The sequence below is a fragment of the Haliaeetus albicilla genome, chromosome 3, assembly GCF_947461875.1.
Source record: "Haliaeetus albicilla chromosome 3, bHalAlb1.1, whole genome shotgun sequence".
In the NCBI taxonomy this organism is placed as follows: Eukaryota; Metazoa; Chordata; class Aves; order Accipitriformes; family Accipitridae; genus Haliaeetus; species Haliaeetus albicilla.
Genome location: NC_091485.1, coordinates 998,020 through 1,013,595, shown reverse-complemented (window position 1 = coordinate 1,013,595; position 15,576 = coordinate 998,020). Strand labels below are relative to the sequence as shown.

Below are 15,576 nucleotides of genomic sequence, written 5' to 3'. Positions count from 1 at the left end.
AATAACAATTATAAATGTGTTTCATATCTTGCACATTTTCCTCTCTTCTCAGGAATTATCGTGGGTTCCAGATATATTGTGATGACTTTCCTTTTGGCAGTGTAGTAATGAAGTATGTAAACCCACCTGACACTGGTTTATATTTTCAAACCAATAGACAAGTTTCCAAATGAAAAGTAATTTGGAATTTAACCTCACTTGTTAACTTCACTTTAGCATTGCTTATCACAGTGCTTGACCTTGAAAAGTTGCTTTCTTTTAAACATGTTGTAGCATCTTGCAAATAACAGCTTTTATATTCCCATTGCTGGCAAAGGCAGTCCTTGAAGAGAATAGCTGGTACTGTATCTTGTGGACTTGGACTTTTAGCTGGGTTTTAAGGGAACCTCTGTAGCTGCCAGAATTATTTCTGAAGCTGCATTTATTACGGTGGGTGATAGAGTGGACATAGGTGGAATGAGAAGAGACCTAAGAACAGTGGCAGAAGCAGATATTGCAACCTTCAAGTGGAGAGCAGTGTGGCTGGAGCTGGGGAAAAAGGGAGAAGTGCTCGCGCTCTGTTGTGTTATTAAGGAGTTGCCCCAGAGAAAGGGCCACAGAGTCAGGCAGAAGAGCAGATGTTTGAAACAGCTCCTTGGGCTGGAACCTGGGGAAGGGGATGCCTACGTTTGGGATGTAGCAGGCAGTCATACACCACGTAGTTTTGATACGTCAATGTATCTGCATGTAGGGCATGTCGGTCCTGTTCACGCTATACAATAGCAGCTAAGGCATGCCTGTTCAGATGCAGGGATGGGCCTTATGGAGAAATTTGGGACCTAGGGTTTCAATTCCTTTCTGAGTTTGTAAAAATCCCAATATAGACGCTGTGATCACCTAGTAAAAAAAAAAAAAAAAGACACTTCAGCTCCTAAGTCATACAAAACTGTAGGAGGATTTATGTGGTGTTTATAGACTTCTAGTTAAGCTTCTTTTGTGGAGCCAGGTGTTACTTACAAAGTGATTTGAGATTTTCAATAGTAATGAGCTTCTGACATGATATAGAGGGAAAAGGCACTGCATATCCTTAAGAAGCCACCCTATTTGCTGTGTGATTAACAAGCTTCTATATGGAAGACCAAAGATATCTGTAACTATCTCTTCCCAAACTTTTCTTTTTTTCTGGATGTAAACTGCCACAAAAAACTACTTGTCTCTTTTTTTTTTTCTCTGTCTTTTATTAGTATGTTTTAAGAAAAAAGATGTTTGTTATGTTTGCTACCTTAATGTCTGCATGAAAATGACTAGATAACCACTGCAACTGGCATTTACTTGTACTGAGGAAGGCATTTAGGAACTAAAATATTCCTGAGAGATTTGAATGTGTGACTTGGATTTAGACACAGTAACTTTTTTTGTTTTCCAAACCTTCCAGTTACGCACTCTTTTCCCAAACAACATGTAATATTAACCTATTGCAAAGTATAGGTTTTAAAGCAGTGGTAAAGGGGAAGACAGTCATCTCTGAAGGATGTGGGGAGAGAAAAATACAAATTTTGGAGGTAAGTCCCAAAGCCACAGAGATGTACAAAAAGGGCAAAACCAACAACAGTAACAGTCTTCTGGACTGATTCCAAACATTCAGTCAGTATAAATGTGAAACCCAAATGGCCTGTTTGTAAATGGCCCATTTGCAAACTGCTTGACCATCTTTGTTAGTTTAAGTCCTCTCAAAGAGCTCAGAAGTAATTTGAGAAATTTAGCGGTTAATGTTTTTGTATGTGATCCCCATGAACATTCTGACTCAGATGAATCCTCTGTAGGACCAGAAGAAATAAGTGTACTATGTCCTCCTTTATTCACTGAGGATAATGAATTCCACTAGAAATTAACAGCAGAGACCAAGATACTGGAACTGTACAGGACAGCAATGCCAGAGATAGCATTCAACTGGGGAGTGGCACAGTCCAAGTCGCTGTTGAGAAGGCTCTGTAGACAGCATTTTCCTTCAGAGTGCAGTGGGATGCGAGCTATGGCAGGCAGAGAGGTGAAATCTATAGGAGGAAAAGCATGAAGTGATCAAGGCTAGGCAGGTATGCTTATTTGCATATACACACTGATGTACTGTGATGCTTCAGAGAAGCTTCCTTCAATCAAAAACTATTTTAGTTCTTGAAGGCTTTGCCCAAAAATCAAAATTCAATTTAAACACCTTAATGCAGAAGCATTTATATTTATATTCACACATATACATACACAAATACAGATTTTTTAATAATAGGGACCCCATCTTAATGCCTCACAAGTTTACTGTTCCCATTAGTGATTATGTAAGACACTTCCCTTAATCCTGAATAACCAAATGAATGAGATCCCTTTCTTGTTTCACTTCTCGCTGCAGAAGAGCGATGGTTATTTACCTGAGATAGATAGTGATACACAAAAATTCCTTACAAGCTTCTTTTCTTCAATCTGCTAAATTTCACTGTGAAGAGAAGGGCTGGTATTCTGTTCCTATATACCAAGAATTTTCAGGCAACTAATGCAGTCCATGTGATTCCACTTTGGGAACCCACATGATAAAGGGATTGTCCAAATGATATTGCTAGAAACAGCATATGAGTTGGTTTGCGTATGTCCACTTTTTTGTTAAAATATGTAACAGCATTAAATAAAAGAATTTTTAAAAGTTAAGTAATATTTGAATGTCAGCATTAAGTTAATGGTGCTAGGGACACAGCATGACACAAATGTCAAAATCCAAAGCATTTTGAGGTTTAAAATATCCATAGATCAGGCTTGGTATGTACACATTCAGCAGAAAACTGAGAACAGCCTGTTACTTTTTACCTCTCCTCCTTTCTTATCCTTAGTTTCAGTGCCTGCAGTTCTCCAAACAGGACTTTATTTTCACAGTTTACCTGCCTGTCTTGAAAAGTTGAAGCACTAGAGCCACACGTGTCCTCCTGTGAGTTCTTGCCATGCTTGTGTCCGGAGCGCAGGTGCAGCTCTTGGACTCACAGAGGCAGGTGTGATACCCAAAAGCCCTTCAGTTTTACAGAGTTAGAAATTCCAAGCTTAAAAATGCTTAACTTCATTGGGTTTAATTATGTTTGGTTGTAACAATCTTTGTAAAAGCAACTCAGGATAATAGCTTATAGTTCAAAGGTGCAGGGCTTTGGGTAAGTGTGTTAAGCAAAGCTATTACAGGTGAAACCAGTTAAATCGCCACTTCCTCGCCAGTCCAGTTCTGTATAATCTAAAACATTTGGTGCCCCCCAGTGGCTTTACAAATTATTGCTACTTGTTAAGATGCTATGGATAAAAGTGCTTGAATCCACACATGAATACAAAATACTTCCAGAATTTTGTTTTGTGTTTTACTGAACAGTCTCTATTTTTCCTTGCTTTTATGTCTTTCAAATTCCTGAAAAATCCTTTTGTGCAAAAAGTGGACATAAATACCTGCTATAAAATGTACGGCATGGGTTTGGAGTTTTCTTGTACAAACTACTCACAGTAAGCCAAGTCTTAAATTTTTGTTTTATTCAGTTCTTACCCAGGTAAATTTTGATTAAATTCAGTTGGTGATTACATTCAGCTGAACAGTTGTGAAATTCTTACCTCATTGAACATGATGTTTTTTATGGCTTTGATTTCCAAGACGTAGTATATGCAGTGTGAAATTTTGCAGAGCTGTGTAAAAGACATCAGTTTAGTTAAGGCTATGGAACATGAGGATAGGAGGAGACAGTAAAAGATCATTACGACACGTATGCGTATTTCACATACCTTTTCCATGCACTTATGCATACAAGTATCTGTATACATACATATACTTCTGGTCAATTTTCATAGCTGTTTATATTAGCAGAACATTCAAATGCCTTGGAAAGGACTAGGCATTTTATTCATCTCATTCCTGACTCAAAAGAGCTTTCAGTCTAATTTTAGAGGGAGATGGTAAATGGATGTAACAAACAGCAGAAAGGAAGTGGTAACAACAGTAAGATTGGCTGGTTGCATAGGGTACCAGTATGCCCAATATGAAGGTTTTGAAGCAATGTTTTGATTCAATATAAACAATGTTTTTCTATTTTAAGAAATAAACAAACATCAGAAAGCTATGATTAAGACTGCAAAATGTGTTGGGGTTGGTTGTTTTTTTTCTTTTCTGTAATTTCTGTTTTGCCTTGTTCTTGTCCTTTTGGAAGAAGTTCCTGTGAGCTAAAACATTCCACATCTAACCCTGGCCCAAAGTGAAATGTTTCATTTTTGTTTGATATCTGTCCTTGAACTTGCAAAAAGACAAAGTGCAAAAGCAGAAAAAGACATGGAGACATGGGCTTAGTTGCTTGTTTTTGTAAAATTATTTGCAATCATAAATATATCAAAGCTAAGGAACTTTTAAACATCACTTTAGATGTTGATGATAATTTTTGGTGTAGACTGGCTATTGCATGAAGACAAACTGTAATTCTAATAGCTGGTTGCTGTTGTCGTTTGGGGGGGGGGTGTTGGGTTTTGAGGGGTTTTTTTTAGGGTAGTGAGCACTAAAGTGATGATAGCCAGTGAGAGGGGGACTGGATAAGGTACTGCAGGTACCTGATGAGGATATGGGTTCTTTTTTTCCAAGAGCTTTTGAATTAATTCATCTTCTGTTTGGAAGAAAGCAAAATGTGGTATGAGTATGCAAGCATCGCTGACTGATGTTAAGACTTCCCAGCTGGCTGTTAATATGCCTGTTGTTATTTTTCCTATTTGATTTTGGAAGAGTACTGGTTTCCTATGCTTCAAAATAATTTCCCTGGCTTGGTGTTCAATGCCACTCTTTTTTCCCCAGTAACTTCTAAACAGGTTGGCTGAGATTTGCTACTCATTTTCTTGATTATACTGCCATCACCTTTCTTTTCAACTAAACCTGAGCACCCAGGCCAGAAGAGTGAGCAAGTTCTCCCCTTCTTCACAGTTATTCTCATATTCAGTGAACTATTCTAAAAAGTGTATCTTTCCAGCTTATTTTGCACTGGAATAGTGATCATTTTCTCTCTGTATACTTGTGCATCTCCCCCTTTCCCCGTAATAACTTTTGGACTCTTTAGCCATTCCCAGCCAAAACTGACAGTGGTAAAAAACCTAAAGAAGAATTATTACAATCATTTACTATTAATATGGTATCATATAAAACTGTGCTGAAATGTTTCATTAAGAAACAGACTAGTACTGCGTAAGATAGACTGAGCTACTAATATAGTAATGGCTTGATATGGTCCCTGGAAGTCATAAACGGGATGTAAGTTAACATAAACAGATGGCGATATGTGAATATTATCACATATCAGAAGAGGGAACAGAGAAAAGAGATTAGGGGTGGAAACAATTTAGCACATCTTTTCTCTTGAATCAAATTTGTACAATGTAGATACTATCTTTCTCTTCTTAGCATGTCAGGCTGTCGCATCAATTTGAACATTTAGTCCTTCAGGATGGAAGGTTTGAAATCTGTGCTGAGGTTGTCTTGGGACTAGTCTGTTTTCGGCTGAAGGTAAGGCAGCTAAGACCTCCTATTTCTTCTGTCATGTTTTATAGCAATACAATAACCTGCAATTGAATATAGTCTTTGTAGTTAATGTACTTAATTATTTTTTAAGGAAAGTAAAGGGAGTTCACATAGATCAAAGCAGATTAAAGAAAGAGGCTTAAGACAGTTTTTAAAAAAATTAATCAAATGCTTAAGAGAAATTCAAGCATACTAGGGTATGGAAATATATAGTCAAGGCAAACAAATAGTCTCACCAGTCATACAAAAATGACCGCTATTTTCTATGCTTGATGGGCTTTGATGAAGGTGATTGTTTTAATGTTTCCCTAGATATTTGTATATGAAGTGTGAGTGTGTGCATGTATTACATGGTTTTTGTCAAGTTAATTTTATATGTGTGTATATTTAATATCCAATATTACATATATATATATATATATATAAAATAACTATCATGGATGAAGATTAGAGTAGTAAACACTTTTTGTTGTTTTCTTTAAAGAATACATTTTCATTTATAAAATCCTACTGTCAGACTAGGCAAATTGGAACAAGACATGAGTAAGAAGAGGATGCATGGGAGGGCAGCTTCCCAACTGCCCTCAGCCCTGGTCTGCTTTTTTTTGCTGAACATGACCCTTTTGCCCCTCTTGGTCTTTCATTTCCCAAAATCTCTGTAAGTGCCAAGTTCATTGACATGGAGACCTTACCTAACAGAAACTAGAAAACTCACTCTGCACTCAGAGCATAAGAGCTGCAGTAGTTGAGAGGGCTCACTTGTTTAGTCAGACATTAAAAGGGAATCAGTATCTTATTTTAGGTAAAGAACTCATTTAATAGAGGAGCTTGCAGCTAAAGCCTCTGTAAAGGGCTGGATTGTGACACCGAATCTGAACACCAAGCAATGACAATAACAGCACTGATGTTTTCTAGTTCACGTGATACCTAAGTGAGCTTTTAGCTCTTCTGAAGGCTCACAAGCACATCTTGGCTCCTTCTGGGTAGTGTGGTATTACTGCTTTTCACAAATTCTTTTCTCAGTCATTCAGTTGCTCCAGTTACCTGAGTTTGATGCAATTGGCTGAAGGAGCTAACAAATCTTTAACAATAAGGTAATGGTGAATTCACCTGGAATAGGAAAATGGTTTTGTTTGAATTTATGTTGTTTAAAATAAAAGAAAAAAAGTCTGGTGCTAGGGGATCAGACAGAATGTGGAGTTTTTTCAGTAAGTAGAAACATGAATATTATTTCTTTCCTAACAAGAACTTTTAAAAGATTTTGAGGAATAGGTTCTGTGGCTTTTATTGCTCAATAACAAGATGTTGGTTGTAGTCTGCTCTTTCACATGGAACAAGCAAACACTAGTTTTGCAGATCCAGAGACAGCTGTTACTCAGTGCTCTACATTTACTTTAAAGGAACAGTCCTGGTGAAATAGAGCATAGCAACACAGGAATTGTCACTTTTGATCAGACCAGTAGTTCATCTACATCTGTTCTCCTGTCCCTGATGGTCCAGAGGAAGAAATCAGATCTACAGGGAAAGACAATTTTACAATAGGAGGTAAATATTGGGCACCTAGCTAAGAAACTTTTGGACAAGTTGTAGAATAAAGGCATGATTCTGCTGAAAACCAGTGTTGAAACAGCAGTGTTTTCATCGCTTCTCTTCCCAGTACAAAAAAAAAGAGAACAAAACTAACAAGCTTTTAAATGAAGAGTGTTTTATGGTTATTTTTGCATCTTTACTTGCTTTTTAAACCACTCTTTGAAAAATCTTCCCATTATTTCTATAATTTGTCTTAAAATGCATGTTAGAAGTAGGATACTTCTAACTTTTATGTAGTTACAGTAGGACTAAGGGACAGGGGACTTGAACTGTAATGCTGCACAGCTGTAAAAGTATGAAATATTTTTCCTTCCTTTGCTCTTGAGAAATCCTTTTGTATTTTTTTTGCTTATCTGTAACTTTTAATTTTTTGCCTTTCACACAGTTGAGCAGATGGACTAATAATCTATGACTTTCATATTATAACTATTTCATCAAATGTATCATGCCAAAGGGTTAATTTTTGGCCTCCTTGTCATGTCTGCAGATGAATACAAGTCAAGCTAGTCATTTCTCCAGAGGGGTGAGAATACCATCTTATTGAAGCTGACAGACTCAATCAGAGCTGGCTTCTCAAAGCTCTGGGAGAGGATTAGTCACTAGTAACTTCAATTTGACGTGACACCCGAGTGTCACAGCAGCCCCTAGGTGCAGCTCTGAGAGCAGAACAGAAGAAGATATATAAATCTTTCTTCTTCCTCCCCTCACCCCTGCCAAGGGATTTAACTTAACATCATATAACCGCTTGCATTGCCTAAAAGTTAGTGCTGTGCATTTCATATTAAAGGCAAGGATCATCACTTTAATGATAAGAAAGAAGTATATCATTGTCACCAGTGACTGACCCATAATGTGTGGGGACTTGCAAAACACCAAAGTTGGTCCTTTTCTTAGAAGCATTCGAATTGCTTAAATATCTCCTAGAAGACAAGGCTAAGCCATGAATTTCAGGCTTCCATCCAAATTCACTAACAACTTGTGCTAAGTCAGAACAAGGTTTTGACTTGGGTTCAGCTCTAACTCTAATACGATACAAACCCATGAGAATAATACATTTATCCTCAGTGCGAATGGGAAACTGTGTCTCCCTTATGCTTTGTTTTTATATGGAAAAAGCTATGCAGGCAAGTCACAACTGTGCAGATGTGAGAGGACATGTTTTCTGATATGGATGTTTCCAAGAAGACCTATGCCGCTACAGTAACAAAACCGCTGCTGAACAGATGGATTTGTCCATCTCTGATGCTTTTCCCACAGTCAGTGTTCAGTAAGGGAACACTGCGGTGAAAGCACAGATGCTCCTAGCATCTCTTGCAATTCTGTGTTACCAGCAGTGTAATAGAAAGAGTAAAGGCTGTACAATAGCTAAGATACTTCCCCAAGGAATAAAATTATAGCACTCAAGATCAACATGGTATATCCTAAGCTATGATGGCAAACTGCCCAGTGACGCTGAAGCCATCTCTGGGTCTGCTGATATAAAAGTTAGACGGACAGGTTCCTTTAATTTGGATAACAAAGACTGTCAAAGATCCGCAGCTAGCACTTCATCATGTGTTGCTAAATCAGACAAAAATCCCAAGATTTCTGGGATCGCTTCTTTCATTGTTTTCATTTAAAGCAATTTAGTACTGTTTTTGAAAATCCGATGACATCTTTTGTTTTATTCTCAAATGCTGATGGACATGAAATAGGAAAACCATTGATTCAACATTAGCTGAACCTGCAAAAGGACCAGTACTCCTCCATGCAGTCCTATTTCTTTTGAGATTTGGTATTAAGAGTGCACAGCTGCTCCAAGAGAAATCCTCACATTCCTTATTTGAGCACAAGGAGAATGAAGTACACTAGAAGGAGATAAAATTCAATACTGCATGCATGTAGAGTCCCTCTCACTTTCTGCAAGACATTTAACATTTATATCTTTGTTTCCCAGAATGCAGAAGACTGTTTACTTCCAGTGAGAGGGTCAGTTTACCATGTTTCTAAAATCCTCCCCCTCTCCCAAACCACTCTGTAGCATTCTGTGATGGGACACTTCCTATAGAACTTGAGGCAAACACTTTTTTAGGGTTTATACTGATAGTGTGAAGGTTAACTTATGCCAGGGATACATTACCTTAACTATTTCTTAATTAAGGGTAAGACTTCCATCTTCATATTCAAAAGACTCACAGCAGCCAGGCTTAAGTGAAGACTGGAAGGTTTGTTTTACAAATGTTAGTATAGTCCATTGCAAAACTTCCTCCCACATTTGTTTGATTACATCTAAGAAAAGTGTAACAAAATGGATGCAATAATGAATGCTTTTACATGAAGCTACATAGCTCACGACCTTAGGTCACAAACAAGCAGTCAGCCATCACAAATGCCCCAGTGTGAACGCTGCTTCTAAACCCCAGTTAATCCATAAATCTCTTTGTGGCTGAAAAATTATCTCTTGCGCCGTCATCTTTTTGTAATCCTTTGATGGCAAAGCACTGAGAGATGAGAAAGTGGCTGCGTGTTACTGGTACTACTTGGGCTTGGCTGCTTGGTGGGATTTACATATTCCAAACTTGCTTCTGAAATTCATCACTGTATCTGTTGAATTACAATGATTTCAGGGCTCAAATGAACTAAATAAGGCACTTCTTAAAAGCATAAATGAGGCCAAGAAGATTCATCTGGTCCCATGCCACCTGCGAGAGAAGTTTGTGCTACGTTTTGCTATTTGTTCCCGCACAGTGGAATCCACCCACATCAAGTTTGCCTGGCAGCACATCTCACAGCTGGCAACTGATCTTCTGAAAACATGGGAGCAAAACCACCACCAGCAGTAACAGCAGTGAAGTAGCAGTGGGGAGGAGGTAATTAACTGGCTTTCTCTCTGTTGCCAAGTTTTATTTTAGGGGCAGGTGGGAAAGTCAAATTATGAGGGAAAAAATACAAAACCTGTTGTTATACAGCCCAGCTGCAGTAGCAAAATCCTTGCCAGCAAGTTGTGTTGTAACCTTAGTCGTTCCTTCTCTGTACTGTAGTTTCATCTTGCCTGTTTCCAGGATGCACATAGCCATGGGGACTCGAACTGTCATTTCTTACCAGTTTGTAATCAAGAGCATTTATTGAACCAGGCAGTGGAAATGGAAGGGTTAGTGCTCCCTCTGTTGTCCCCATTAACCGCTAGCACACCCACTCCTTTCTTCACAGATGAAACTGTGAGGTGTTATAACCAATTAATTTAACATTACTGTGACTTCAGAAAGTATCCAAGTTGGGAGCAGTTCAGTAACCTGGTTATAACACTGTTCAGGTCCTATCTAAACAGGCATGCACAAATGTTGTTGTCATGATTTGGGGCACTATCATGTCATGACACGCTTGCTGCAATAATTTTGTAAATGAAGTTAGGACTTCAAGACTTCCTTCATTACCTAGCCAGATCAGGGGGGAGTGAGCACTAAATGAATGCTAACGGTCCTTATGGCAGGTTCTCTACTTTCTCTTAAAGGGTTTGCTTTTAAAACAGCCATTTTGTCAAATCTCAGCAAATGGGTTATGCTGGCTATTGGGTTTCACTTTGATCATTCAGAATGAGGCCTCTTAAAAGCTCCTTCTTAAGACTTTTGTCAAAAGCCATGTGCTACCTGGTAGTCTGTATTTTTAACCAAGTTATAAGGAGTGGTTACTTGAAAATAATCTGTAAGCTATGTTCTGTGGAATAGAGTTGTGATTTCTTTTTATGGCTACCGTTCTTCTTACTTCATTGTGTGATAAATCTTTGACAAAATGTGCTAAGAAATGTGATGGCAAAAATGTTACTCTTCATTTCTCAAATTAGCTAACAAGAAAACAAATTAGTATAAAAACAGAAATTAAGAGAACTACCCCTCAAAATATGCTGTGGTGCCCCCATGGTTTTCTTCCATTAACAGTGACACATTGAACATGAAAATATTGGAAAACAATTAACCTTCAGAAAAAATCAAATAATGTGTACTTGACACAAGCCATTGATATGTCATCCTGTTGAATGCAGGTACAGTAAAGAGGTGAAATGAAAGTCAAAAACAATAGCTGACTTTAATAAGTACTTCTGCCATTTTAAAAACATAAATTCCAGACAGTTATTTCTATGTAAATAAGAACAAAATAAAGAGCTACTCCAAGAAAAATAATCTGTAGGATTCATTTCTACATTTGCATTTGTTTTAATCTTTTCCTTTTACTGCTCATTATTAACTTCTAAAGCATCTTGAACAGCTTGCACAATTATTCAGCTTTCTTCCTCCATCCCTTGCAAGTATAATTCCTACATTTGGGAAGTTGCAAGTAGACCATGAAACATGCACCGGGACAGTTAATTTGGCACGCAGTCTGTTCCTACCCACCATCTTTCCAGAAGGGATTAAAGAAGTTGACTATGGACCAGGTGGATTTTTCTGGTGATTCTGGTGATTCCTTACACCTCACTGCTGTGGTGCAAACTGGGGAAGGATTAGTATGAATGTGTGTGCAAGTGCTACATAAGAGGTGTGCATGAATCCTAACACTTAGGAAGGACTGACCAAGCTCTGCATTTCCAGCAGGTCGAGCCACGCAACTAGGGTAGGTGATGGCATACCGCCCTTCTGTAAGGCTAGCCAGGAGCTATGTTATCCACCCAGATGGAAAAGCTGATTACTATTTCTTTAAGGAATTGCTTTCACAGGTAACAGATGAAGCAAGGGGTGACAAATTAATCTGGCAAAAACAAGTAATACTCGAGCAGGTGACTGAGCCATTCCACAAGATAGTATTCTCAGCCACAGTATGAGAAATTTTGATAGCATCATTCTCTTTAGCAGAACCAATGTGAAATTAAGGTTTTCTATAGTAGCACAATGCAATAGATTGGTAGACTGAAGAGAGCGGAAAATGCTGGCAGTTGTTTCCTTTCTCTGTTTTTAGGTTTTTTAAAACATTATTCAGTTTTCATGACTTGGGAAACAATGTTCATGCATAGCACATATGGTCCACACTGATACCATTTTACAACTTTTACATTATGAAAACACTAGAATCTAGGAGCCAGAGAAGAATTACACCGTCTCTGTGAGACCAGTATTTTGTATGTGAAATATATAACCAGGTCTGTCCAGGAAAAAAAAAAGGGATCAGATTCTGATCAGAGCTATCCTAAGAGTAAATCCAGGATAATTCCACTGAAATGAAATGGAGTTGCTTTGGGCTTATGTGACTATAATTGAAATTAAAATCTAACTAATAAGTATTGGAAAAGAAATGCATAGAGTAAGGCAACACCAGACTGAATATAAGCGGATTTTGGTGGAAATCCTCTCCATGGAAACCAGAGCAGAGGTGGATGATGCATGCCTGTGTGAGCCTCAGAACTGCTGTAGAACAGGGACACGGGCAGGATGCACATCCAAACCTAGGAGAGGTGAAATGTTCCCAACAGCCCAGGATTAGACATAGGTCTAGACATTTGTGGGAAAATGTTGCCAAAACTGACATTCAATTAAACATTTTTCAGCATGGGTATCAGTTTTAGAAAAGACTGTTGTCCACATACTGAAACTCCTTTTGGCAAAGAATTTAGGATAAGGGTTAATTTAAAATATTATAAATGCAGTAGAACTGTTAATTTATTTTTGTTTTTAAAGAACTGATGTAAGTAAATCTTCTAATAAACAGCAGTGACAAGACCCATGGAATTCCATTTCCCCATGGCCAGCCCAATACAGAAATCTGAAGTTCACAGTTCTAGTTTTTCTGAAATTCTGGGATGATTTGAATATGTAATTGGTGAGGGCCGCTGTCGTGGTTTAACCCCAGCCAGCAACTAAGCACCACGCAGCCACTCACTCACTTCCCCCCCACCCAGTGGGAAAAAAAGTAAAACTCGTGAGTTAAGAACAATTTAATAGAACAGAAAAGAAGAAACTAATAATGATAATAACACTAATAAAATGACAATAATAATAGAAGGATTGGAATATACAAAACAAGTGAGGCACAATGCATTGCTCACCACCTGCCGACCTGTGCCCAGTGAGTTCCTGAGCAGCGATTCCCCCCAGGCCAACTCCCCCCAGTTTATATACTGGGCTTGACACCCCTTTGGCTTGGGTCAGCTGCTCTGGCTGTGTCCTGTGCCAACTCCTTGTGCCCCTCCAGCCTTCTCGCTGGCTGGGCATGAGAAGCTGAAAAATCCTTGACTTGGTATAAACACAACTCAGCAACAACTGAAACCATCAGTGTGTTATCAACATTCTTCTCATACTGAACCCAAAACATAACACTATACCAGCTACTAGGAAGAAAATTAACTCTATCCTAGCTGAAACGAAGACATTGGTATTTTAGTATTCAGTCTCTCATACCCTCTTTTCCCCACGTGATAATTCCTTTGTAGACTATTAATGTTAGGTCATCTGAAAACGGAATCTGGGCTATGTAATCAACTCAAGAACAAAAGTGTTGAACATTTTGAAAGAAGAACCTAACTGCTGTTTCTGTTCTGTAGCTTTGCAACATAGCTGTAAGTGAAAAATACTGTATGAATAGTTAACGTGAACCTGGATTTATTGTGCCTTGTGTGCAAAAGTTAATGCAGTCTGTGCCAATTAATACTGTTCGATGTTAAAAATAATTACCAAATCTCAGAATTGTGCTTTAGTAGAATATCCACATCTCAAGGGAGACAGTGCGGCTACTAGAGAAGGAGGGAAAAAAGTAACTTTTCAGCAACCATATGTGGTTTTTTTTAAAAATAGTAGAGTGCTAGTACAATGCTTGCATTCTTAGTAATAATGACAGATTATGAATATATTTATTACTGATGGGGAAATATTGAAAAGATAATGTATTTATAAAAGTATTGTTAATATATTATACTCTGAACTGCATTATAATTATTAAATTTCTAATTTTCTCTTGCCTTTACATGTAAGATTCTGCTCATGCTGGTTGTTTTTTTGTTGTTGATGTCTCCTGTAAGGATACCACATTTGATGAGTAGTACCCACATTGCAGTTGCCTTACAACAGCAGTCTAAACCCCGAGACATGCGTAAACTTGAATTGCTCAAAGACGGGAGCAAATGAGAAATACAACTGAGAACCTTGAAGACCACAGTGGTGGGGGCAGATTAAATACCCACCGATGGATGCTATCTACATAGCATATGTAGAGTCTGCATGACCTTAATGGAAAGATAATCAGATGTTTAGTGCTTTTTTATTGTAATTTGTGAGCTGTCGAGTTAAAATCTGTATCCAAAGCCTACTAAACAGATATATGTAGGTTTTAATTGGCAGCATTAATAAATGGAAATAAAACTATTACTATTGTCTGTCTTTGCTCTTAACCAAGCTTTTCCCATTTTATTCATGCCAGATACGCTGTAAGGGGTCCAGCTTCCCCACTCAGGTCATGTCAGTGCCCTGATTTTCATCATCGGTGACTTGTTCTCAATGTGTTCTTCGAACAAATTACTTTTCAAATGAGAGTTCCTGCAGGAAGTTTCCTCCCCAGAAGCATGAGTCTGAAAAATGCCTGGCCGTAACGAGGGTCGATGCAGACCCTTCCGTAAAGTTCCGCGTGGTCCTGCAGCTGGATCTGCCGCTGGAGCCAGCCGCCCGGCTTCAGCTGTGGTCTGCAGGTCAGGCGCCATCAGGTAGGAGCAGGCAGTGGCCCGTTTCGGTAAGCCCTGCGTGGCTGCAGCCTCACTCCCGAGGGGAGCTCGCGGCCGCAGGCTCCTTCGCTCCCTGCCCCCGCACAACCCACGGGAAATCGGGAGAGCACGCCTTGGGGGAAATTCGATGGCAGCAAGCGTTGCAGAGGACAAACGTTAGCCCAACTTTGTCTTGGGTGACGGCTCGCAGAGTTTAAGGACAGACAGTTTAATGTGCTGCCTGCGCCGCTGGCGGAACAAAACCCTGACAGTAACTGCAAGAAGCGTTTCTCACAGGAAATTAAACGCTCACCCAGGCAGAAGTGGCTGTGTTAATACCAGAGGTGTGACTGCAGCGTAGCGCGCTAATTTGCATCTAGATCGGTGCGCTGATTTGACGGTGGGTCGGCCTGATCCAGCGAGGGCCTCCGCGACCAGGTTCGGTTCGCGGGACCCATCCACCCGGGCCACCGTCTTTTGCCCCGCGAGGCGCCGTGTTACTCACCAGGCAGCCCGGCCGCCGCTGCCGGGACCTTTCTCAGAGTTTTTCTCCCCAAAAGGCCGGTCCGGCGGCAGGCCCGCCGCCCGCGGAGCCCGCCCGGGCCGAGGGCGGCCGCTGAGGCGAGGGGCGGCGCCTCCTCCCGCCCTTCCCGAGGCACGGACCCCGCGTCTATTGGAGGGCGCGCGCCTCCGGCGCAGCCAATAGGGAGCGGGGGAGGCCCCGCGTGCAGGCCTCGCTCCGCCCGCCCCCTGGCTCCCCGCCCCTCCCGGAGCCCCCGGAGCCCCCTTT

General features: G+C 39.8%; 1 protein-coding gene and 1 long non-coding RNA gene across 4 annotated transcripts in view; one reads left to right on the top strand and one right to left on the bottom strand.

The window, feature by feature from the left end:
* Positions 1–13,220, top strand: part of DDC (dopa decarboxylase) — a 78,794-nt gene extending 65,574 nt beyond the window's left edge. For 2 of the 3 annotated variants that reach the window (XM_069778675.1, XM_069778674.1), the window contains exons 13-14: positions 5,423–5,524; positions 9,736–13,220. In XM_069778675.1, coding sequence (XP_069634776.1) covers positions 5,423–5,524; positions 9,736–9,951 — 318 coding nt within the window. In that variant the 3' untranslated portion in view covers positions 9,952–13,220. The other variant, XM_069778677.1, reaches the window with a different exon arrangement.
* Positions 1,402–15,433, bottom strand: LOC138684665 (uncharacterized). Its single transcript, XR_011323899.1, has 3 exons — positions 15,292–15,433; positions 3,604–3,675; positions 1,402–2,033 (listed from the first exon to the last, which is right to left on the bottom strand). It is a non-coding gene; the product is annotated as an uncharacterized lncRNA (long non-coding RNA).
* Positions 15,434–15,576: the final 143 nt, after the last annotated feature.